The sequence below is a fragment of the Acinonyx jubatus genome, chromosome A1, assembly GCF_027475565.1.
Source record: "Acinonyx jubatus isolate Ajub_Pintada_27869175 chromosome A1, VMU_Ajub_asm_v1.0, whole genome shotgun sequence".
NCBI lineage: Eukaryota > Metazoa > Chordata > Mammalia > Carnivora > Felidae > Acinonyx > Acinonyx jubatus.
In genome coordinates this window covers 184,788,367-184,811,975 of record NC_069380.1, presented here as the reverse complement: position 1 = coordinate 184,811,975, position 23,609 = coordinate 184,788,367, and the positions used below count along the sequence as shown (strand labels likewise).

The 23,609-nt window shown below is 40.3% G+C and overlaps 1 protein-coding gene across 2 annotated transcripts in view; it reads right to left on the bottom strand.

Moving 5' to 3' along the window:
* ATP10B (ATPase phospholipid transporting 10B (putative)) overlaps positions 1–23,609 on the bottom strand; it is a 330,927-nt gene that overhangs the window by 190,418 nt on the left and 116,900 nt on the right. For both annotated transcript variants that reach the window (XR_008300518.1, XM_053226788.1), the window contains exon 4: positions 2,345–2,405. Coding sequence is in view for 1 of the 2 variants with exons in the window: in XM_053226788.1 (XP_053082763.1) it covers positions 2,345–2,405 (61 nt within the window). In the remaining variant the exon portion in view is untranslated. The remainder of the gene's footprint in view (positions 1–2,344; positions 2,406–23,609) is intronic.

The window sequence follows — 23,609 nt, the reverse complement described above, 5'->3', positions numbered from 1 at the left end:
AGAAACAACAAGAGAACTAGAATTAGAAGTGGAGCCTGAAGATGTGACTGAATTGCTGCAATCTCATGATAAAACGTGAATGGATGAGTAGTTGCTTTTTATGGATAAGCAAAGAAAGTGGTTTCTTAAGATGGAATCTATTCCTGGTGAAGATGTGGTGAAGATTGTTGAAATGACAACAAATGATTTAGAATATTTACATAAACTTCATTGATAAAGCAGCAGCAGGGTTTGAGAGGACTGGTTTCAAATTTGAAAAAAGTTCTACTGTGGGTAAAATGCTATCAAAGAGAAACACATGCTACAGAGAAACTGTGAAAAGAAGAGTGAATTGAAGAGGCAAACTTTATTGTTATCTTATTTTCAGAAATTGCCACAGCCACCCAACTTTCAGCAACCACCACCCTGATCAGTCAGCAGCCACCAACATCAAGGCAAGACCTTCCACAAGCAAAAAGATTATAACTCTTTGAAAGCTCAGTGATGGCTAGCACTTTTTAGCAATAAAGTATTTTAAATTAAGGTGTGTACATTGTTTTTTTTTAGACATAGTGCTATTTCACATTTAAACAGACTATAGTGTAGTGTAAACATAACTTTTGTATGCACTGGGAAACCAAGTCATTTGACTTGTTTTATTGTGGTATTTGCTTTATTGTGGTGGTCTGGAACTAAACCCCCAGTATCTCTGAGTTATGCTTGTATACATGGTTTGTAATTTATCTTCAGGAGCACTTCTCTGGATGCACATCTGTATCCTGTGTCTCAGTCATCACTGGGGCTAACTAACGAACTCAAATTGAGGAGCCTAAAACAGTATAACTTGGCCAGATAGCATATTTTTACTATAGCTGAGACCTTCAAAGCCCAAGTCAGGGATTTTTGTGGATATTTTAGGTAGATTGCTAATAGATTTGGGGGCAAGAAGATCTTTTTGCATCTCCTCAATCACTTCATATAAAGTTCAAATATAAGAACACACATATCTCACAGGTGACTAAAAGCAGAATGGAGACATCTGAGGAAATGTTACCTTCTTTTGGCTGAACAAAACAAGAGCTACACTGAATGATGTTAGTCAACACACAGAATAGTGAATGTGGGAGGTATTTTAATAGAATTATCTCTTATTGATAATTTTCAGACATAAAGTCAAATTCTTTAACAAATTTTTGGTTTTAGCTTTTCCTGTTAATTTCTTTTTATACAGGTGGAAGATTTTATTAAGCCTCAGTATCTACAGAGTTGTTCATGTCTTTGTGAATATCCCAGACAAATTAAAAAGTCAAATTAGCAATGCATGTTTAATACTACTTTGTAGTTTTTTTTTTTTTAAGTTGGCAGCAATGCTTAGTTTTTGAGGAGGAGTTTATAATTATGCAAATTGGAGAAACAGTCTGCATATGGTATAATAATGCCTTGGGTTTTATATCCAGAGTCAAAAGTATTTCTAATATTTCTTCAATTTATCAGTGACTTTGGGGGAGGTTAGCCAAGGCTGGGTGCCTACTTTTTCTCCAGTAGTGAAGTATATGACACCTTGGAACTTAGGTACCTATGCAAACTTTCATCTTGCAGGGAATATCACTAAGATTTGCCTAGTATTGCCTTATAGCAGATAGCATTGATTGTTTTTACAATAACTATTCATCCTTCATTTATCCTTTTAAACAAGACACTAATTATGTTCAGATATTCTCTCTTCTATGTGACCGTGTACTTCAGGGGATATAGGTCCTATCCCTAGCCCCAGGAAGGGACGCATGATTTGGTTTAATACAATCTAACTGGTCCCATCTGCTTTGCAAGGTATTGATTCAAGCAGGGTATTTGTTCATTGGCTTCTGGCCAGTGAACATGAATAAAAGCCTATTGAGGGATTTCTGGAAAGGCTGATAAAAAGAAATAAATGAAAGAGCCCACTGAAGAGTTTAAAATCCAAATTATGATGACACTTTTGAGCTACTCAATTAACCAACTATGGACCTATCCTACTTTAGGATTCTTGTTCTGAGTGCTAATAACATTTTTCTTTGCTTTACTTTTTATTATTCAAGCCATCTTGAGTCTGTATTTTCTTTTATTTGCAGCCGTGAACACACCTTGAGTGGTCTGCAAGTTGACAGTTCCTATATTGCTCTGTGGTGTGTGTGTGTGTGTGTGTGTGTGTGTGTGATGAGGGGAAAGAAATGTAAGCCATATACCTGGCATTCGATTTAACAATGAAGCCAGTTGATGTTTGTTTAAATGAATTGGAGGAAGGAATGGTAGTTTAATAAAGCTCATTTTGGTACCAGAGCAGTCCATATTCTATAACTAATAAACAACAGGAAAAACTACTCACTATTCACACTGTTGTCATTGAAACAAGTGTCACCAGTTCCAATCCTTTTATCAAGGCAAGGCTGCAAGAAACAGAGAGAAAATATATACAAAATATACAATCTCATTTTGGCATCAGGCAGTAATCAAGTATTTTGCCTTCTTCTCTCCAGGTGCATGGTTCCAGCTTTAAACAAACTCCACAGATCTGGATACTTTCCCAGGAAGTTGTTTCAATAAGAACAGTTTATTTCTATCAGGGAATCTAGTCTACCACTGTATCTGCTATGGTCTGGAATGTACATCATGTTCCCAGAGACTCCAGCTAAATGCCTAATTGTTTCATGAAGTGTGTACTGGCCCAGCCACTCAGTGCATTTCATCTCCTTTGCCACATCAACTGGTTCAGAAATGAGCATAGGACCTGCAGCAGGCCAATGAAAGTCAGTCCCGAAACTCAAGTGGACAATGTAGGGGAAGAGAAGATCTCTTTTGACTGTACTTAGAAAGGTGAGGAAGCACCTGGAGCTGCTGGCTCCAATGAGAAAAATGAAGTCTGCAGTTCTGAGTGATGGATACCAAGCCCTGATATTGTGTGGGCAACTGGATCCAGCTATGATTTAGATGCTTAAACTTTCCAGTTGTGTGAACTAATACATGCATGCTTTTGATTAAGCTCACTGGGTTTTCTGTTTCTCCTAATCAAGAATCTTCACTAATACAGGAAGGTAGGTCAGGAATACCTCATTCTCACTTTACAAAGTATGAAATGGAAGCTTGGAAAAATGTTAAGTTGGGGAGGTCCACGACTTCTAAAATTCAAGGGCTCCTTCCATTGTAGGCTCCACTCCACTTATTCAGTGAGTCATTACAGTAAAATGGGAAGAATTTACACATTCAATGCTATCTTTAATGATTTTAGCATTTCTGCTTTTGAGAAAATGGATGAATCTCCCACAGGGCTACCAAGGGAGATAATCTATATTAACTTAGCAAAGTAAAGATGGTTATACACATACAGTATAAAAGGCTATGGTAGGTGTTTTGGATTTGTGCAGATCTTCTCCCCCAAGGATCTGTCCAGGCTGCTCTGGACAGGCTCTGATGGCTCTGATTGAAGCCCACTCTCCCCAGGGGACTGCTGCACTGAGTCTATGGACCATCTCTGTTTCCTCAGTCATCCTCATGCCAGCCTTATCTACTGGTCTGTAGCTGGACTGGTTTCAAACTCTCCACTCAGCAGACTGACCTGTGCAGTGCCCTGTCCATCTGCACTGAGTCACTTAGCAGAGATCACAAAGAGGAAGCCCACAACCCAATCCCACTCCTCCATGTGTTTTGTTTGATTCACATTTTTTTGATCTACATTTAAACATTGAAAAAACTTACAAAAAAAAAATAAGGTTTCAAGCTTCACTTGAAAAAAATCAGGGGCACCTGGGTGACTTAGACGGTTAAGCATCTGATTTTGACTCAGGTCATGATCTCATGGTTCAGGGGTTTGAGCCCTGCATTGGACTGGAGGCTGACAGCTCAGAGCCTGGAGCTGCTTAGGATTCTGTGTCTCCCTCTCTGTGTCTCCCCCGCTCGTGCTCGGTCTTTCTCTCACACTCTCTCTCTTTCAAAAATAAACATTAAAAAATTGTTTTTAAAAATCAAAAAGACTGTCAACTGTGTGCATTGCCACAGGGTGACATGGGCCAAATCTGAGTGGTATCTGAGTCCTTTAGATGTATTTCTTTCCTTCACTCTATTCCCCATCTGGTCTCCTTTTCTCATTTCTGCCAACAACCAGGCTACAGTAAACATAGACATTTTCAACCCTTGTCCTAACTTTCCTTTGACCTATTTGGGGCTAACCCAACTGAGATGCCACCTTGCCCTCCAGTGGCCATGTCTGGAAGTATCCTGTTTCCAGCCAGGTTCCCACCTCAGGCTCCAGTCCTTCCAGAAATAAAATCACATTATGTGCGATTTCATTTTACTATATCCTTATTCTTGATGCATCCTCCAAATCCTCTGTAAAAATAGGACTTATTTATTTGAATTAGAAAGTCAAATTTTCTAAAAGCTCTTTTGAAAATAAAGCTGCCCTGTGTCCTGCAGGAGAGAGGGACTTGAGGGAGGCTGTATGGCATAATCAGCTAGGCACAAGATGAGAAGTCAGAAGACTTTGTGACTTGGTGAACTTTCATAAATGATTTCCTTCTCCCTACCTCAGTTTTTTCCATCTATCAAGAGAAGAAGTTGAGCTAGATTAGAAGTTGTAAACTGGTGGCCTACAAGATGTATCCAGCCAATAGATAGTACTTTTTTCTGTTGCAACAGCTACAAAGGACATTTTGAATAAGAATCCAGACTTAGAAAAGAATACGGACTTGTCAGATCTAGCGACCCTTGACAGTGAGCCAGCATTCCCACATGACACTGGCGGTTGGATGGGTTCATCCCAGTCTTCACCCACTTCCTAGTGGACACATCCGCATATCCTGACCAGTTGCTTCAGTCATTTACATCCCTGCCTGCCCTTGTAGGCATTTGTTCTTGCCACCCTTGGATAACATGACCTCTGAGAACACACTGTCAGTCCCAATTCTGTGAATTGAGACCAGTGATTCTGAGAGTTGGAGACCATGTGGAGAAGAGAAAAATGTGAACAAAAAGACCTCACTGTGCCATTTCAGTAAACCTCAATGAATCACTCCTCCTCTCCACTTGGCCCAGAGTTGAAACAGCAAGACGCCCAGGCCTTTGTGAAGGTCCCACTACATGGTTAAACCTGAAAAGGCAACAGCTTGGTTTTGAAAGTAGCAAGAAATATTCTTCCGTTGGGGTTGCTAGCTGATTCTCTAAGTAATTTGCAATTCAAGTGTCTCTTTGTTTTGTATGAAAATTTGCTGCTATTTGGAAAGTGGGGAAGAGCTAAATTGCATCCTGCTGGTTTTACTTTGACTGTATCAAAAAAGAAACTGTTAATCTGGTTCCATAATTAACTTTCCTGTTCTAAAAAGGCCCTGGGAGAGAGTCCAGAGAGTGGCTGTCAACTCCCTGCTTCTCTCCTCAATAACTCCTTTCAACAGGATGCCCTGAAAAGGAGGATGGATCCAGGTGGACATTGGTCTTGATTTTCTCTTTCTTGGATTTTTCTTCCCCTTTCTTCCCAATCCAACCAACATTTATTGAGCCCTTACTGTGGGTCAGGTGCTATGTGACCAGAGTGGTTATGAAAATAAATAAATTGCTGTGGAGCTGCCAGAGAACATAAGTTTCCTTCCTTCCTTCCATCCATCCATCCATCCATCCATCCATCCATCCATCTGTTCAAAATGTGTTAGTTTCCTTTTTTATATGCTAGACACTGTGCTAGGCATTGGTATGTGATAAATGCAACAGTGACTTAATCAGCATCCAAGAATTCTAAAATGAAGAGATGACTTCTGATTGAGGCCATAATAGGTGGCTTCATGGAGAAAATATTGGTTTTGATCCCTGTGATATCTGCATATGTACGTGTGTGCACATATACTCACATGTGTGCATAAAATGCAAAAGGGACAGGGTAACTGACACAAGCAATGGCAGATAGGAGCCTGGAAATAAAGTTTGACAATCAAGGGGAGACCACTTTGGCATTACCAGAGGGTTTGGACTAACATTAAGAGAAAATGCCCATTGACTGTCAGGAACTTTACTAAGCACTATTTATCTATTATCTCAATGAAACCTCACAATGCCAAGTAGTAATATGCTACAGACAGGAGACAGACTTAGGTAAGTCTGAGTTCCCAGGGAACACACTGGTAGGATAAATGGCCGAGGTGGGACCTGGATCCACATGTGACTTTAGAGCATAAGCTTTTAAGCATAGGCCACATTGACTACTGGGAAAAAAAGATTGAAGAGGGACTTGGATGTCTACCAATTAATCAATAATGCATTCATTCATTTATTCATGTAATATGTATTTGTTACTACCTATGAAAAGCAGGACTCTGAGAGCTGGGGAGTAAAGAAAAAAGGACAGATGAGATCCTTGTCCACTTGGAACTTACATTCCATTGACCTCACACTGAAGTGCCTCTTTCCTCCAAGTGCATCAGGGACAAAGTACAAAAATCAAACCATAATGTTTAAAAAAAATTTTTTTTTAATGTTTATTTTGAGAGAGAGAGAGGGAGAGAGAGAAAAGAGATAGGAAGGAAGTGGGGGAGGGGCAGAGAGAGAGGGAGACACAGAATCCAAAGCAAGTTCTAGGCTCTGAGCTGTCAACACAGAGCCCAACATGGGACTTGAACTCGTGAACCACAAGACCATGATCTGAGCCAAAGTTGGATGTTTAACTGACTGAGCCACCCAGGCACCCCAAACCATAATGAGTTTTTAAGGAAAGCATTACCAATCAGAAGACTTCTTCAGCTCCATCCAGATAATTTAGATGGTACTCCATCTCCTCATTTTCTTGGAGGAGCATCTATTCCCTTCTTTCTCTTCTCTCTGAAATTACTTCCTTGGGTAGAATACATCCATTTTCCAATCCTATCCTCAAATCTGACCTGAAACAATCTGTAAGGAACTTGCTCTTTGCAACCTACTCAGTAGACCTAAGTAATTTTTAAGAGTTTCCCAGGCTCTTTCAGCTGCAGACTTTAAGGAAGGTTTGAGACAGATACTAGTATTAGCTCTGGTCCCAACCCCACACTTCTTGGAAAAAACTCCCAGTATTCACCAAATTTGGCCTGCAATCTGGCCCATCAAAAACCTACTATATGTTTCTATGAAGCTGACACATGGCCCAATTTTCTTTGGAGTTTGGGCAAATACACTGTATTATTCCTGAGAATTGGAGGAGACCAGGATACCTGATTAGGTCAAGGCTACCAAGGACCCCAAGCATCCAGGATAGATGACCTCTTGGGTAATAACACTTGTTAAGTGAGGAGGACAGCTGAAACAAGATATTAAATTGATAGGAGAAGAAAGGTACACTGAGGGAACTTCATGTTCTCAGACTATGACTGATACCCAAAAATGTGCATGCTCTTTGGGAGCCTGTTGCCTGTCAATTTGTTACCTTACATGGCAAAAGGAGCTTTGAAGATGAAATTTAAGGTTACAGACCTTAAGACAGGGAGGTTATCCTGGATCATTTTGGTAGGCTGTAAATGTGGAAAATGCAGGCAGAGATATGCAGTGTTGGAAAAAGACTTAGGAGAGATTTGAAATGTGAGATGGATTGATCCACTATTGCTGGTTTAATGATGGAGGAAGGGGACCATGAACCAAGGAATGTGGATAGCCTCTAGAAGCTGGAAATAGTCTTTAGCCAAAAACTAGCAAAGAAATGGGAGCTCTTAGTCTTATATCTGCAAGGAACTAAATTCACCCAACAACCGGAATGAGAAAGAAGACGGATTTTCCCCAAGAACCTCCTGGGAGGGACATCCCTTGTTGACACCTTGATTTTAGTGCAGTGAGACCTATGTTGGATTTCTGACTTCTAAAACTGTAATATGAATAATGTTGTGTTGCTTTAAGCCTCCAAGTTTGTGGTAGGTAATGTGTATGGTAGCAATAGGGCACTAATGTCTTTTTGGTTTACCCCCCATCCATTGTTAAGTTTGATTTAGTACCAGGTGGGGCATGTAAGCTACTTGTGCTGAGGACTTGGTGTGATTGAATGTGACATAAAACTCCAAATAGCAGTGGCTTAAACATTTTTGTTTGTTTTTGTTTTAACGAAGTCTGGAGGTAGGCACTTCATGGCTTTCTACTCAGGGATTTTATAGAGTAATCAGGAAAGCCAGGCTAATTTTAACTTTCTGTTCTGCCACTTTCAAGGTTAGCTCTCATTCTTCTGACTCAATATGGATACCAGAGCTCTAGTTATCACATTTGAATTGCAGGTAGGAGGATGGAGAGCGTGCAAAGGAAAACTATTTCTTCACAAATACTTCTCAGAGGTTGTATACAATGCCTCCACTTATATCTCATTGGCCCAAAATTAGTCACATGATCACATATAACTCTAAATAAGGCTATGGAGGGCAATATGCTCAACTAAAAGAATTGTCTTCAGTAAGAAAATAGAGAATATATTTAGAAAGATAACCAAAAATACCTACTTTTATATAGTTACTCTTTCCACGGGGGGTGGGGAGTATTGCTGGATGATTCTCGAAAGGTCATAGGTATGAAAATGACTGTCTGGGATGCCAGTTCTTTCCCCTGTAGTGACTTAAAGGCCCATCTCTCCCTCTTCCCAGCCCTTTTTCTTAAATTTATAGTTTTACTGAATCTTAAGGACCCATTTCAAATTTTACCTCATCCAAGAATTTTTCCTCAAGTCCACTCAGAGGAGGAAAAAACAACCCTTCCTTAAACTTTTATAGCACTGGGTTTATATTTACTCCTTGCCATACTTCACCTTATTGTGAAGGTTATTGCCGTATGTGAAAGTGTCTCTTGCCTTCTGGAATGCAGGTCATTGTCTTTTTTTTTTTTAAGTTTTTTAATGTTTATTCATTTTTGAGAGATAAAGAGAGACAATGCAAGTGGGGGAGGGGCAGAGAGAGAGGGAGACACAGAATCTGAAGCAGGCTCCAAGCTCTGAGCTGTCAGCACAGAGTCCAACGTGGGGCTCAAACCCATGAACTGTGAGATTATGACCTGGGCTGAAGTCGGACGCTTAACTGACAGAGCTACCCAGACGCCCCTGCAGGTCATTGTCTTAAACATAGTTGAAAGCCTCAAATATGGCATGGACTCGCTATATGCATGCCATAGCAGAGATTGCTAGTTTGTCCTCCAGTAACCATAATCCCCTTTTCCTAGAAATAACCCCCTTTCCTTGGCCTAAGTGTTGTGTACACGGCTGTCCAACTGGGTATTTCAGTGCTCTAACCCTTGGGGTTATGTGTGACTATGTGACTAAGTTAGGGCCAACGGAGCATGAATAGGAGTGATATTTGAAAATTATCTCTCATCTTCATAAAGATAAATCTACTTGTCAGGACTTTTCCTCTCAGGCACCTTCCTGGTGGCTGGCAAAAAGTATAGGAGTTTCCTAGGAAGCCATATGATGAAGAAGCCACAGGTCAGCCTGTGACTCAGACCTAGACCACTCTCTCACTTTTGGACTGTGAGGGATACACAGGTTTGCTCTTCTAAGCCGTTGTGCTTGGTCTCCATGATAGCAGCTTATCTGTGCCTTAACTCATTCACCCGATTAACGGAATTGGTCTCTTGGTCTGTGTACAGAGTCGGCTTCCTTTCCACTTGTCATTTTCTAGGGGGTGGCACCTGGGTTAAAATGATGAAAGTGCTGAACGTACAACTGAAGTGCTTGTGCCCTGCCTTGAAAGCAGCCAAGGGCATGAGGTGGGAGAGAGTTGTGAGCTCTATCATTCTGGTTAGCTAGAAGTGTTAAGTAAATAGGTTCATGCCTAGCATTTTATTATTTCTGCTAAAGTCACTCTTGAAAATATCTTTTAATCAGAAATATGTATAGGCTTTCTAAATAATGTTTTGTATCAAAATTCATTGCTGATTTATTCTTCTCAAACCTCTCATTTTACAAAATTTCTTTTGCTACCTAAGCATTTCTTGCCATTCAAAACTTTCTTTATAAAGTTTTATTTTTATTTTTTTACCATACCCCTTTAAGAGCCTATTTAGACAATTCTGCTGATCATTCATTTCCTAGCTGACTATTAACAGTGAAATGCCTTGTGTTTGTATGCTGTTTAATACATTTCAAAGCCCTTTCACAGTCTAACAACATTTAATCATGAAAGAAGCCTGGTAAGTTATGCAGAAGTATTAGTATTCCTGCTCCCTAGATCAACAGTCCTCAACAATAGTGTGGTATAACAGTAGCATTTAGTTATCCATTGTGAAGTATGTTATAATGCAAATCATGTGGGTTTTTTTTTTTCCAGATAATAAAATGTCCTGCTTTTAATTCATTCTATCAATACAATAGACAGCTTTTCAGAAGAAATGTTCTAGGAACTGTCTTCAGCATAGGGAAAACAGTGGTGAATAAGAGAGACAATATCCCTGCTCCTAAGGATCTGGTGGGTAGTAGATGAATTAAGAGAGTAAATATCTACTGTCTCATCTATCCTACATTAACTCCTTTCTTTGGGAAACTGCTTCCCTGTTGCTCCCACCATGTGATTCTAATGGGGCTGTTGACCACAAAGGGAGTCCTGCCATTTCTGAGTGTGTTCCTCTGGCTACAATGATTGGTTCAAGAGAGGTCACATGACCCAAACCTGCACCAACAAAATGTTTTCTGAGGTTTACACTTTAGTACTAAGGAAGAGATAGAGGCTCTTTGATTTGTCATTACTGCTTGGATGGTGTAATCTTGGAGCTATCTTTTGCTCCATATCTTTTGCTACATGGAATGAGCCATTTTTGCAATAGAAAAGTAGAACCAAGAAAGACAGGTGGTGGGGAGGTGAAGAGGCAGGCATTGAGGGGTAGGTAGTCACAGCAATTTGGAAGACAGACAGACTAGTTGGACCAGACACTAAAATAATGACTGGCTCATAGTAGGTACTCATTACTTATTTGTTGAAATGGTAAATGAAAAAGAGAGATCTGAACACTACTTTTGAGCTCCTTTGTCTGGGAATCCTTATCACCCCAGAGTGTTGAGCAGAGGAGATGCTCAAGACATTTTTTTTTTTTAATGAGTGAATGACATGATCTTGACTGTATCTTCAGCTAGGTGGAAAGGAGTTCAAAACTGAAAAAAAATTCCACTATCTTGTTTTGTCATAAATTTCACCCATTCTCAAAGTACTGCAGAGCAGAGTTGTAAGTAAAGAACAAGAGCTTAGATATCAGGAAGGCCTGGCTTTTATTTCTGGCTTTATTAGCAGCAAGCTATATGATTGTTGAGAAAATGATAACCACCCCCTTCTAAGGGTTTTTGAGGAGGACGTACTGATATAAGTGTGAAGATTTAAGCACAGAAGTTGATATGTAATCAAAAGTTATAATGCTACCTGTAGTCATTAAACCAATTTTTATTGAGTGAGTGTCTTCTAGGCCTGGGGATGCAGGAAGATCAGACAGATGAGGGCCTAATCCTCAAGGAGCTTCTGTTTGAGTGGGAAGGATATGATAACAAAATAAAAAACAAATAAATGAACAAGTAACTTGAGGCAGTAATTCAGGCCATGGGTATTAACGTAGGATAAAGCACAAAAGTGATCAGAACTCAGGCTTAAATCAGGGCAGAATGAGATGTAAGTCCATTTCCTGAAAGAGTACCTGATCCTACTCTCCCTTGGTGACTTTGTCCATTGCCATGGCTTTCTTAAATATCATCTATAGGCTGGTGATTCCTTAATTATATCTCCAGGTTAGACCATGGTCCTGAGCTCTAAACTCATATATTCGATACCTGATTTGACATCTCCACTTTGGTGTTTCATAGGCTTATCTTACTTAACATGGCATTACAAGATCTCTTCATGATCTGGTTCTACTTGTGCTCCCCAGAATTGTTCCTTCCTTATTCTCCATCATCTCTGTAAATGCACCACCATCCATCCATTTGCTCCTCACTTGCCTTTTTTTGTTCCTGTCCAACATTTAGTACATCAATCCAGTCTTATAGGATCTACTTCCTAACGGTACCTCAGATCTGTCCTCACATTTCCATATGTCCAGTCACTACCCAAGTCCAGCTTCCACCATCTGCTGCTCAGGCCAGTACTATAGACTCCTAACAGGTCTATTGCCCTCCTATAATATCTGCTCCACAGATTTTTAAAAATGCAAATTAGTCTCTCCTCTCCCAACACACATACTTATAACAAACACTTCAATCCTTTGTACTTTCCGCCTCTGGATTGCAAGATGAAAAGTGGCACCTGCCCACCTCTACAATCTTATGCCATTTACCTTGACATCCAGCTCTAAGTTCTGGCCATATTGGCCTTCTAACTGTTCTAAAAACATGACAAGCTCCTTTAGCTTGTCATCACTAGCTCCTTTAGACCATTTCACTTAAATTTTGGAGACCTTGTCTAATTCTTCTACCTCCCTCACAGCATTCTATCTTATTCATAGCAGTTTTCAAATTTCAAAATAGCTCTCTCTTGTTTTATTATTATTATTATTATTGTTGTCTGTCTTTCCCATATTATAGTATATTACACAAAGATAAGAAATACATTCATCTTGCTCATTATGGTCTCCCCAGCCAAGCACACTCCCTGGCACAAGGTAGGTATTCAATTTGTTGAACTGTATGAACAGTTGAACTGTATGTTCATTCAGTAACTGTATGAACAAAGAACAGTATGAACAGATGAATGTTTTTTATTGATTGTAAGGATGGAGGCCATGTGAAATCATTCCCTTTTCCATTTGAACACTGATATGGTGCACTGGCCATTCCATTTCTTTATCTTCTTATAAACTATCTTTTAAAATCCTCATTAGAAAAGATAGATTCCTTGAATTGAGTCTCAGACTGGATATCTCAATAGCAAAAACAAAACAAACAAAAAAAACGCAACAAAACTTCCTTAAAGCTTTCCAGTTACTCAAAGATATCTTCTAAACATTGCAGGAAATGCCCATATTACTCTTATCTTTGGGTAAAACCATTGAGAACTGGTGAAGAGAGAAGCTCTGAATCTGTTTAGTAACTATCATACTGTCTTAAGTTATTTTCCTCACTGCTCCTCACATTTCTATACTGAGATTTCTTCTAGCTCCTTTGTTTGCTGGCACTGAGACCTTGGGTGAGTTATTTAACCTCTGAGTTCTAGCATACTGGTAGTGGGTTGAATAGTGCCCCCCAAATATATACCCATGTTTCAATTCCATGCATTTGTGAATGTTTCATTATTTAGAAAAAAAAATGTCTTTGAAGTTGATCTTAAGATGAGATCCTCCTGGGTTATTCAGGTGGGTCCCAAATCCAATGATAAGTTGCTTATAAGAGAAAGGCAGAGGGAGATTTGTAGAAAGAGGAGAAAGCAATGTGACTACAGAGACAGAGATTGGAGCAATGAAGCCACAAGTCAAGGAATGGTAAGAGCCATGAGGAACTGGAAGAAGGAAAAAATAAATTCTCCCCCTTGAGTCCCCAGAGGTAGTATGGCTCTGTGGAATTTTGGACTTCTGACTTTCTAAAACATGAAGGAATAAATTTCTGTTGTTTTAAGTTACTAAATTGGTGGTAATTTGTTATTGCAGCCCTAGGAAATGGACGTAATATTCATCTGTACCATAAGTGTGACCGAGGGTCACTCAGCCTCTTTAGCACAGAGCCTACATTGAGGCTAGTCTTTAATGTCACCACATCTGGTACTGTACCAAGCCCACCTAGAAACTTTGTCAATCAATGCATAGTCTAATAAAAAATAGAAACAGAGGATAGTCTTGTCCACATCATGCTACAAAGCTTTCTTAAATATTCAATGTTCAGGGAACCTGGGGGGCTCAGTTGGTTAAGCCTCTGATTCTCGATTTTGGCTCAGGTCATGATCTTGTGGTTAGTGGGTTCAAGCTCCATGTTGGGGTCTGTGTTGACAGCATGGAGCCTGCTTGGGAGGCTCTCTCTCCCTCTCTCTCTGCTCCTCCCCTACTTGTGTGCACTCTTTCTCAAAATAAGTAAACTTAAAAAAAATTCAGTGTTCACATTCCACTTTCCATGGCAGCTACATTTCTTCCTTTTTTTTTTTTCCTCTTGCTCCTTTCTCTGTGGCCTCTCCTCTAGCCACCTTCAGCCATGTGGCATCTCCTTTCCATCCTCACTCCCTATCCAAGCTCCCTCACCCAGTACAGCAGCAAGTGCTTAAGGAGGGCCCAGACTTGTTCTAGATGCTATGGAGACTTCTGCTTCCACAAGCAATATGAAAATATTAATAATAGTAGGAACAATAGCTACCAGTAACTAGTCATTTACCATGGAGACTTCCGCTTCCACAAGCAATATAAAAATATTAATAATAGTAGGAACAATAGTAGGAACAATAGTAGGAACAATAGTAGCTACCAGTAACCATGTGGCAACCACCATGCTAAACATTTAAATGTCTTAGCTCTTTCAGCCTCCAAAAACAGTACTTCCTAAATGAATTTTTTTCACAAATGTATTCATGATAAAGCCCACTGTCTACATCCTCAGGGTCCCTGAGTGGTGTTGCCTTGCTTCTCATTTACATGTGCCCTTCCCAAAGATCTCCTTCCTCTTAAAGGACATTGGATGCTAACCAGCAAATTTCAGAGAAAATTACATCTTATATTTACTGCGTGACAAGTGACTCCCTTCTCCTCTGACATATCATCGACTGTAGACTTTTACAGGAAGTGAAAATCTTGACAGTGAACGCTTCACCCAGGTATCACCCCACTGCACCTGGAGGACCAGAAAGGAGTCCAGAAGGAATAAAGGCAGAAAAGGCAGCTTTTCTGAGCCAGCTGGAGTAAAAGGTTTCTTGGAGTAAAAGGTTGAGTGCCATTTGCTCCAAGAGCAGCAGGATTTAGTTTAACCTGAACCTTAAAGGATCCTCTTAGGGTGGGAGGTGGAGAGAGGGAGGCAGAACCTGCCCAGCTGCTAGGGCCATCCAAGGGTAGGCAGTGAAAGCTCTCCCTGAGTCTCTAAGATATTTCAAAAGTCACTGAACACACATGGCTCTCAGGCCTCTGGGGGCCCAGGAACCAGAGCACAGGAACCCCTGGCTGAGAAAGGCATCATCTGCAGCATCTTCCTCTTGAACACTTCGCTTGTTGCAGCAGCTGGGTTCAGGCATCCACTCCACCTGGCTCCACTGAGTCCAGCTCACAGATGTGCCTAATGCCCTGGAGATTACCCACAGTTGTGTGCACCCTGAATCACTTTCACTTTTTGCATCAATACCAGCTCCTTTTTGCTCTGAAAGCAACTTTCCAAGCCCCTCCCCACCTGTGTCTCTCTGCTCCCCCAAGACTGCCAGCTTTAACAGATTGTTTACTCTGAGTTCTTCCTGCAGCAATTTTTCAGTCCCCTTCTGCTTGAACTTAACACCTATTTTAGAATTATTTGTGTTTACCTCTGATCTCACCTCCAGCCTAAGTTCTTTGAACACAGGAATTATATTTCGTATACTTCATGTCCCCCACATGCCTAGCCCTTGACCTTGCATATAATAGATACTAACATTTTTTTTTATTAAACAATTATTCATTTAGTATAATTGATTGGTGACAAGGGACTTAATTGGTGCTAGAGGAACAAACTATGGGAGAACAAACCAGTTGTGGAACTCCTGGTGGACAAACTTACATTTTAGTGAGAAAGCTAGGAAAATCCACATACAAACAAGAGAAGCATTGACATGGTGCTAAATAACAGAAAAGAAATAAGTGTGGAGACTAGGAAGTGATAATGTGGTAGAGAAGCTTAGATACGATGTGCAAAGGAGGATTCTTTGAGATGGTGGTATTTTAACCAAGACTTGATGGGTGAGAAGGAGCCAGCAAGGCCAAGAGATGGCAGCCAGGGGAGCATTCCAGGAAGAGGACTTGGAAGTTCAAAGGGCAGAGGTGGGAAAGAGTTTGACAGATCCAGACAACTGAGGGGACACCAATGTGTCTAGAGTTTAGCTGGTGAGGTTGGGGGAATCGAAAGGGAGATGCATTGGGTTGAAAGGTGTCCCCCTACAATTAAGGTCCACCTGAAACCTCAGAAGGTAATCTTATTTGGAAATATGTCTTTGTAGATGTAGCTGGTTAAGGTGAGGTCATACTGCCATGTCAAGACGGAGGCAGAGATAGGAGTGAATTGTCTGCAAGGTCAGCTGTGTCAAGGATTGCTGGTCCTCACCAGAAGCTAGGGACAAGCAAAGAAGGATACTCCTTGAGAACATTCAGAGAGAGCATGGCCCTTTCCACATCTCTATTTCAGATTACAAGCCTCCAGACTGCAAGAGAATACATTTCTTTTGTTTAAATTCTCCAAATGTAGTGATTCGTTAGAACAGCCCTAGGAAACTGATGCAGGGGGCAAGCAAATGACAGTTTCATTATTAAAGAAAAAAAGATCCATGAAAAAATGTTAATAGCAACAAGAATGGATTTTTTTTTCAGATTTGTATTTAAAAAAGGTACATCAAGTGAATGAAAAAAGTCCTCATGCTCAGAACATGTCTCTCCTTAAGGCTGAGAGGCTTACACCCTTTACCGTGCCCTCAGCAACATGGCTGTGCGCTGACTGGGCATAGTGTATTGCTCTAGAAGATTGGTCATCTGGTTTAACTGTCTCCACCATTAGCAATTTGAGGTTTCTAATCACTTCCCTTCTATTTTTGAACAAATAGGATTCTACTTCTGCATTCTGAATTTAGTTGTTTTTCTCCCCAGACACGTGGTGATGTGTTGTCCTTTATCCTTGTTCCCCTAGCCCCCTTCAGATCTAATGGAAAACATTATACATTCTGAAGTCACTGTTAATTAATGCTGATGTTTGCTTTGCTGACATTGCTATAAAAAGTGCTTATTTAAAGGATGAAGGGTTTTTTCTAATTCTGAACACAACTTTCAGTATGTGCTAAAAATCAATGGATGACTGGATTCAGGTGCCCAATTACTGCTTGAATTAAGCCATTCATGAGCGCTAGCTGTCTGGTGCTTCTGGAAAAACACATAACTTCAGGGGAAGAATGGCCAAATGGGGCAGAAGCCCCAGAAATTTCTGGAGTGCACAGCTTTATGCAACTTAAGATTTGGAGTTCTTAGCTTTTCAGGGTCTGGAAGAAAATAATTTTCCTTCCTCCTTACAAGTGATGAGTTCACCTATAATGCTCATCTGTTCAGGATGCAAAATGTTCTGATTAGAAATTTAAACCTCATTCCTTGCCAGTTATAATAGACTTTTGAATTGAAGCACTAACAATGTGTCAGTTATCAAACCAAATGTTGTATATTCATTATCTCATTTAAGAAGGAAATTGTATGGCATTGATAATGATCAAAATGCCAACATCTGTCATTTATGGAGTGTCAAAAATCTGGGTTGGTAGTTCATATATATTTATTTCTTATAATCCTATTATTGTAGGGTAGTAGTAAAAAAAATGAACTTGGAGTCTAACACCCAGGTTTTAAATCCTAGCTCTGAAAATTAGTAGCTGAGTGACTTAGTTGCTTAATCTTCCTAGACCTCAGTTTCTGCACCTTGGAAATAAATAATGATAATAAAATTTCTCTAAGTATTAAATGAAGTTCTGTAATACAGTCTTTCCTATAATAGGGTTGATAATAAAAATTATAATAGATAACAGTTGCATAGCATTTGCTATGTGTCAGCCATGCTTTTGAACATAGATATAATTATTCCTATTTCATAGATAGAAAATTGAAAAGTAGCGAGGTTAGGAAACTTTTTCTCTAGCACACAGTGATCACACAGTAGAGCTGGAATTTGGTCTGTCACCATTAGCCAATGGTAGCCCTGTGAGCTAGAGTTATTACTATGTGGTTCATACCAAGTACATGTTGTATAAATATTTGTGGATTGATAAGTTATAGGCAGTATATTCCTGACAGAGGAGAATCTTGGATCTTGCTTTAGTCTTTATGTAGTCTTTATGTGTTTGAGTTGGCTCCTAACACAATTGCTCTTTTTTCTTCTTCCACTGAATTCAGCAGAGATAGGCCATTTTCCTTTGATTATCAGTATTTGCTCAGACTGAGCAAGAAGGATTTCCTAATCGTCATTTGGGGAAGAGACATCAGCTTAGGAAGCAAATTTGAAACATCCATATTTCAAGGCTTAGGTAAAGACCTGCCTCTTCTAAGAAGCTTTGCAGCTTTCCTGTCATCTAGAGAGAGCCCTTGCAGGACTCTTCACAGCCTGAACCTTTCTTTTACCTCTTATTAAATAGGTTTGTAATGCAGAGTTTGCTGACTTTTGGTTCCAATTTCATGCTACAAAATCTTGGTCACACTGCAGAATGTACTACAGTTATGGCTAGGACTTTCACATGAATTGGCTCAACTTTGGCCTCCTCCTTGATTTCTGTAGCCCAGGAATCTACTGGTGATGTATTTGCCCACCACCCCATATTCTGGTCACAAACCACACTTGGAATTGAAATGGTGCTTTGTCCCCTGCAGAAATGTAGATACTGCCCCTCTCTGCAACCTGACCTGTCACTTTGTCCCATTGATCCTGCATCTCTCTGCTTTTGATGGTATCTCACAAAACCCTCATATTAACAGCTCCATTGGTCTCTGCTTGTAGCACCCCAACTGCAGCCAGGCTGAGAGACCGGGGGATGCCTGATTTTTTTTTCCTTTGTAGTTTTTATTACTAACAACAATTAGCATTACTTTTGACATTTCTGCTTAAGGTCTGTCTTCTCCATTAGATGATAAACTCCATGAGGGAATGAACTAAATATGCTTCGATCACCATCTCACATTTTGAGTAGCACAGTTGTGAACATAGGAGTGCTCAGTAAATATGTGTTGAATGAATGCATAAACAAACTATCTTGCTCTTATGAACTCACACCCCACACAGGTACCCAGGCAAGGAAGGCAGAAGGTCTAAAGCAAATCAATGTCTAGGAAGAGACCAACCACCTACGCTGCCTCCTGGTAATATATACCCCAAGTTCACCAGTTAATCAGAGTCCATTTCTGGATTCCAATTTCAGGTCTTGAACTTAGAAGATACATAGCCCACATGTTTTCCCAAATAGATTGGAAGCTTTGAAGTTGGAATCAATATCTTCATCTTAGCACCTTCCACCTAATCTAGCACAATGCCTAACACAGAAGACCTGCTCAGGAAATATTTGTTGGCCAAGCATAATGGTCAAGATGAACATTTGCCAGCTTGTCAGAGTCCCCATCGATTTACAGCTGTCTTCCTGACATGGCACAGAAAAGATTTTTGCAACAACATTTTCCTTAAGCTCACCTCTCTGGACATGGTTTATACTACTTCATATCAAGTACTGAGAAACTATTTCCTAAAAATATAGGCAGACCTTAGAAAGACTAAAATAAGCTATGGAAGATGAACACCTCATGACTGGTTCCTTCCACACCAAACAAGGGGAGGAGCTCCGGGCTTCCTTATTTGCCTCAGTTTGCAAAGACTGAACAAAAATATCTAGCCTAGCAGTGCAGGGTCTTTTCCTCAGGTAATGTCAGGCCATGGACTCTAGGCTCTGCCAATGAAATGAAATGAATGCCAGGAACATGCTTAACCTCCAGCCGTGGACTGTTTCAAGTCATGGTTCCCAACTGGGGGCAATCTTAGACCCCAGAAGATACTTGGCAATATCTAGAGCCACTTTTGATTGTCCCAACTGGGGAGTTCTACTGATATATAAATGGAAGAGGCCAAGGATGTTGCTAAACACTTACAATGAATGCAAAGAACAATCCTCACAACAAAGAATTATTCAGCGCACAAAGTGCTGAGGTTGAGAAACTCTGGCCTAGATAATTTAGAAACATAGGTCAAGGAGCACTGAATTCACAGATCCTGCGGCCTACTATTCAAGGTGCTTGAATCTTTTCCCCTTTCTTTCTGTCTAGCATTGTTTGCTAATGGCTGCACATCTCCTTGCCCCCAGTGCAGCCTCCTGAATGCTGAGTGTGCACATTAGGCGGCAACTTTGTTTCAGACTTGCAGCCACTGCTGTGGCAGGATCCCAGGAGAAGAAGGGTGTGCTTTTATCTGGCTTTTCATCCTTCTCCTCCTGAGTTCATGGGAGGAAACAGCTTCCAGTTCCACAATTCTGCATCTTCTATCCCATTCTAGAAAAACGAAGAAGGGGAGAAACATTTGGGGATCAACATAAGGTACACTCACTGCTTATAAAGAGGGACTTCCAGTTGACCTCATGCTCTTGCACATGCTTCCTAGGCAGCCTTTTTCTTTAAAGTTTTCCCTTTAGCAGGTTTCTTTAACAGCTTCTGTTAGTTGATCAGGCCTAGAGGGTTTGGATCCTGCTGACCTGACTTGGACTAGCTGTGTAATATTAAACCTCTGAAATTTAGTTCTCATTTCATGTAAAAGGAAAAGTCTATTACTGCCCATTTTTGTTGTGCTATGTAGATTAAACAACCACCCTATCACCTGCCACGAACCACCAACTCAATTCATACTGGCGTGAGGATTACCCCATGCCAGGGAATGTGCTAAGTGCTTTACGCGTTCTCTCCTTTAACCTTCACCTAAACCATGTTTCAGAGGAGTAAAGTGAGGCATAGAAACTTACTTGCTCAAGGTCACATGGCTTATAAGTGGTGGAATTTAGAACTGGTAGTCCGACAAGTAAGCTCTACTTTAATGATAAAGAAAAACAGCTCTGGATTATGTGAGATATTAAATAAATCTTGAAATTTCCCCCTAGGCTTTGTATTTGTTCTTTACTCTCTAATATTCACTGAGCACCTCTTGTATGTTAGAGGTTCTGCTAGAGGAGGTTAATGCTGAGATTTCTTCAATAGTGGCCCTTGAAGTTTTTGCAGAGAGCAGAGATAAGATTTCTGACAGCAGTTCCTGACCCCACCTACCATTCTGTGATGGCTTCTGAGTTCAGATGCTCAAAGTCCCAGCAAAACAAACAAACAAACAAACAAACAAACAAAAACATCAAATGTTCTATACCTATGCTAATGCATAGAGACAAATAGATGGGGTCAAATAGCCACACCTATAAAGGATGAGAGTTACAGGTATTGATCACCTTCTCAGAGATACTGTTTGTCTTGGTCAAAGACTCTCTATACAGTTTCCCAATAGCATGTACCCTTGTCCTTCTCAGCACCTGTTTAATCTCATTTACATGTGTGATAAGAACATGAACCACTCTGGACTGCTTTCGCTCATCACTTTTGCCTGTGCTGTCCACAGGGGTGGTACATTGAGAATGTTCTATAAATAAGGCCAATGAGTGAACATGAGTTCCTGCTATGTGCCAGGTCCTGTGTCAGGGGTTTTCATGCATTACCATGTGAGCATGCCCATAGTGCTGACATTTCTCTTACCATGTGAGCATGCATAGGGCTGACATTTCTTTTATCATGTAACCATGTGTAGTGCTGACATTTTCCAGATAAGGAAACAGGCTCAGGAGTCCCGGTCACACAGCTAATAAGTGTGGAGTCAGGATTCTAATCCAGACTCACCTGCATGCAAAGCCCCACATCCCTTCAGTATTAGACTAGGGATTGAAAACCAAATAAGTCTGCAGTCATGTGGGAGATGGTATGATCAGCAGTTAAGCATGCAGATTCCAGATGCAGTTGCTTGTGTTCAAGCCTCAGCTCCATCACCTCTGTGGAGAATAAGCTTAGGAATTCCCTGAATTTGCACAGAAGGTTTAACAAGGCATAAAGAATTAGCCACAGATGATTTATACAAGGGATACAGGTATGGTGTTTCGAAGGGGCACATGCACCCCAATGTTTATAGCAGCCCTATCAATAGTAGCCACAGTATGGAAAGAGCCCACATGTCCACTGATGGATGAATGGATAAAGAAGATGTGGTGTGTATACACACACACACACACACACACACACACACACACACACACACACACACAAAGGAATATTACTTGGCAATCAAAAAGAATGAAATCTTGCCATTTGCAACTATGTGGATGGAACTAGAGGGTATTATGCTAAACGAAATTAGTCAGAGAAAGACAAATATCAAATGGCTTCACTCATATGAGGACTTTAAGATACAAAACAGATGAACATAAGGGAAGGGAAGCAAAAATAATATTAAAACGGTGGGGGAGGGGAGAGACAAAACATAAGAGATTCTTAAATATGGAGAACAAACAGAGGGTTACTGGAGGGGTTGTGGGAGGGGGGATGGGCTAAATGGGTAAGGGGCAGTAAGGAATCTACTCTTGAAATCATTGTTGCACTCTAACTGTTTTGATGTAAATAAAAAAAAAAAGGCAAAGAAAAAAAGAATTAGCCACAGATGAACACACCTAAATTTGGGTAAACAAGATTAAGTAAAAAGGGCAAAGGCCCCTAATATAGGACAAAGGTATAGGCATAGAAAAGCCTCAGGATGAAAACATCAAAAATGAGGCAAACAAGATTAGATTTTCAGGACGGAAATGCCTCCCCCAACTTAGTACAACAGCAGAAAGCTGGTTTCATAGGAAGGAAGGACCAAAATAGGTAAACAGGTAAACAGGGCTGTAGACTGCAGCAAGGCAAAGTTGCCCAGAGCAGAGCTAATTAGCAAAAGAAAGGTGCCTTGTTGACCCTATGGTAGCTTGCTCTTTCTCCTCCCCTAGACCTGTTCAGGTAAACAGAGGTGGGGCCTCAGGTTTTCTGTAAACAACTTTCCATCCAGCACCACAATTTTATTTTGTATTGACTCAAACCCCTAACACTGCATATCTTCAAAATCCCTTTTCCCCCAAGCACATGAGTTAATGTTCACGGTTTCATTGTCTCTTTGTTCATACCCATCATGCTTGTAAGCCTTCTGATCCTAATAAAAACGGAGCAAGGAGCAAGGACCCTTACTCAGGGCTCTTGTCTCTTCCCAGACATTAGCTTCTCTCACATTTTAATCGTGTATCCCACTCTCTTGCTGGACAAGAGAAAACTCCAGACCCAGAGTCTATGACAACCCTCCACTTAGAGGTGTTTAACTATAGGTCATGTACCCACTCTGTGCCTCAGTTTCCTTATATATAAAATAGATATAGACAGGACAATCTTATGGTGTAGTGTGAGGCTAGGTAATCAGAATAGCATTTGCATTTGTTATATCGTATGTGCCCACATATCATACATATTAGTTTTTATTCTTTTTGGAAAAAGGAAGAGCTTAAAGATTATATATCATTGTTTTTGTATTGTATTTAGGATTCTGCACATAAGTACTACAATTTGATAAGAAATATTAAAATATAAATGCTGATGCTTAAAATCATTTAGCAATAACTAATACTAATATGTGTTGCCTACATGGGAGTTCCTCAGCATATTCTTATTAAACAATCATTGCTATTTAACAGTATCTTGTTAAGTTTAACTGTCTTATGGAGTATACCTTGAAGAAATCATTTAGATCATCACTGAGATTTTAAGCTGTCTGTTCATTTTAGAAACTGAACCAAAGCTGCCTGCAATGCTTGTTGCAATGCAATGTTTCGAGGATGAACACACATTAGCTTTTCTGGGTGACTACACTAACTGGGTCACACCCACCAAGAAGGGCCACTGAGACTAACCCACATTCTCCAGAGCCAGAAAGCTGTCTTGCTGTCTGC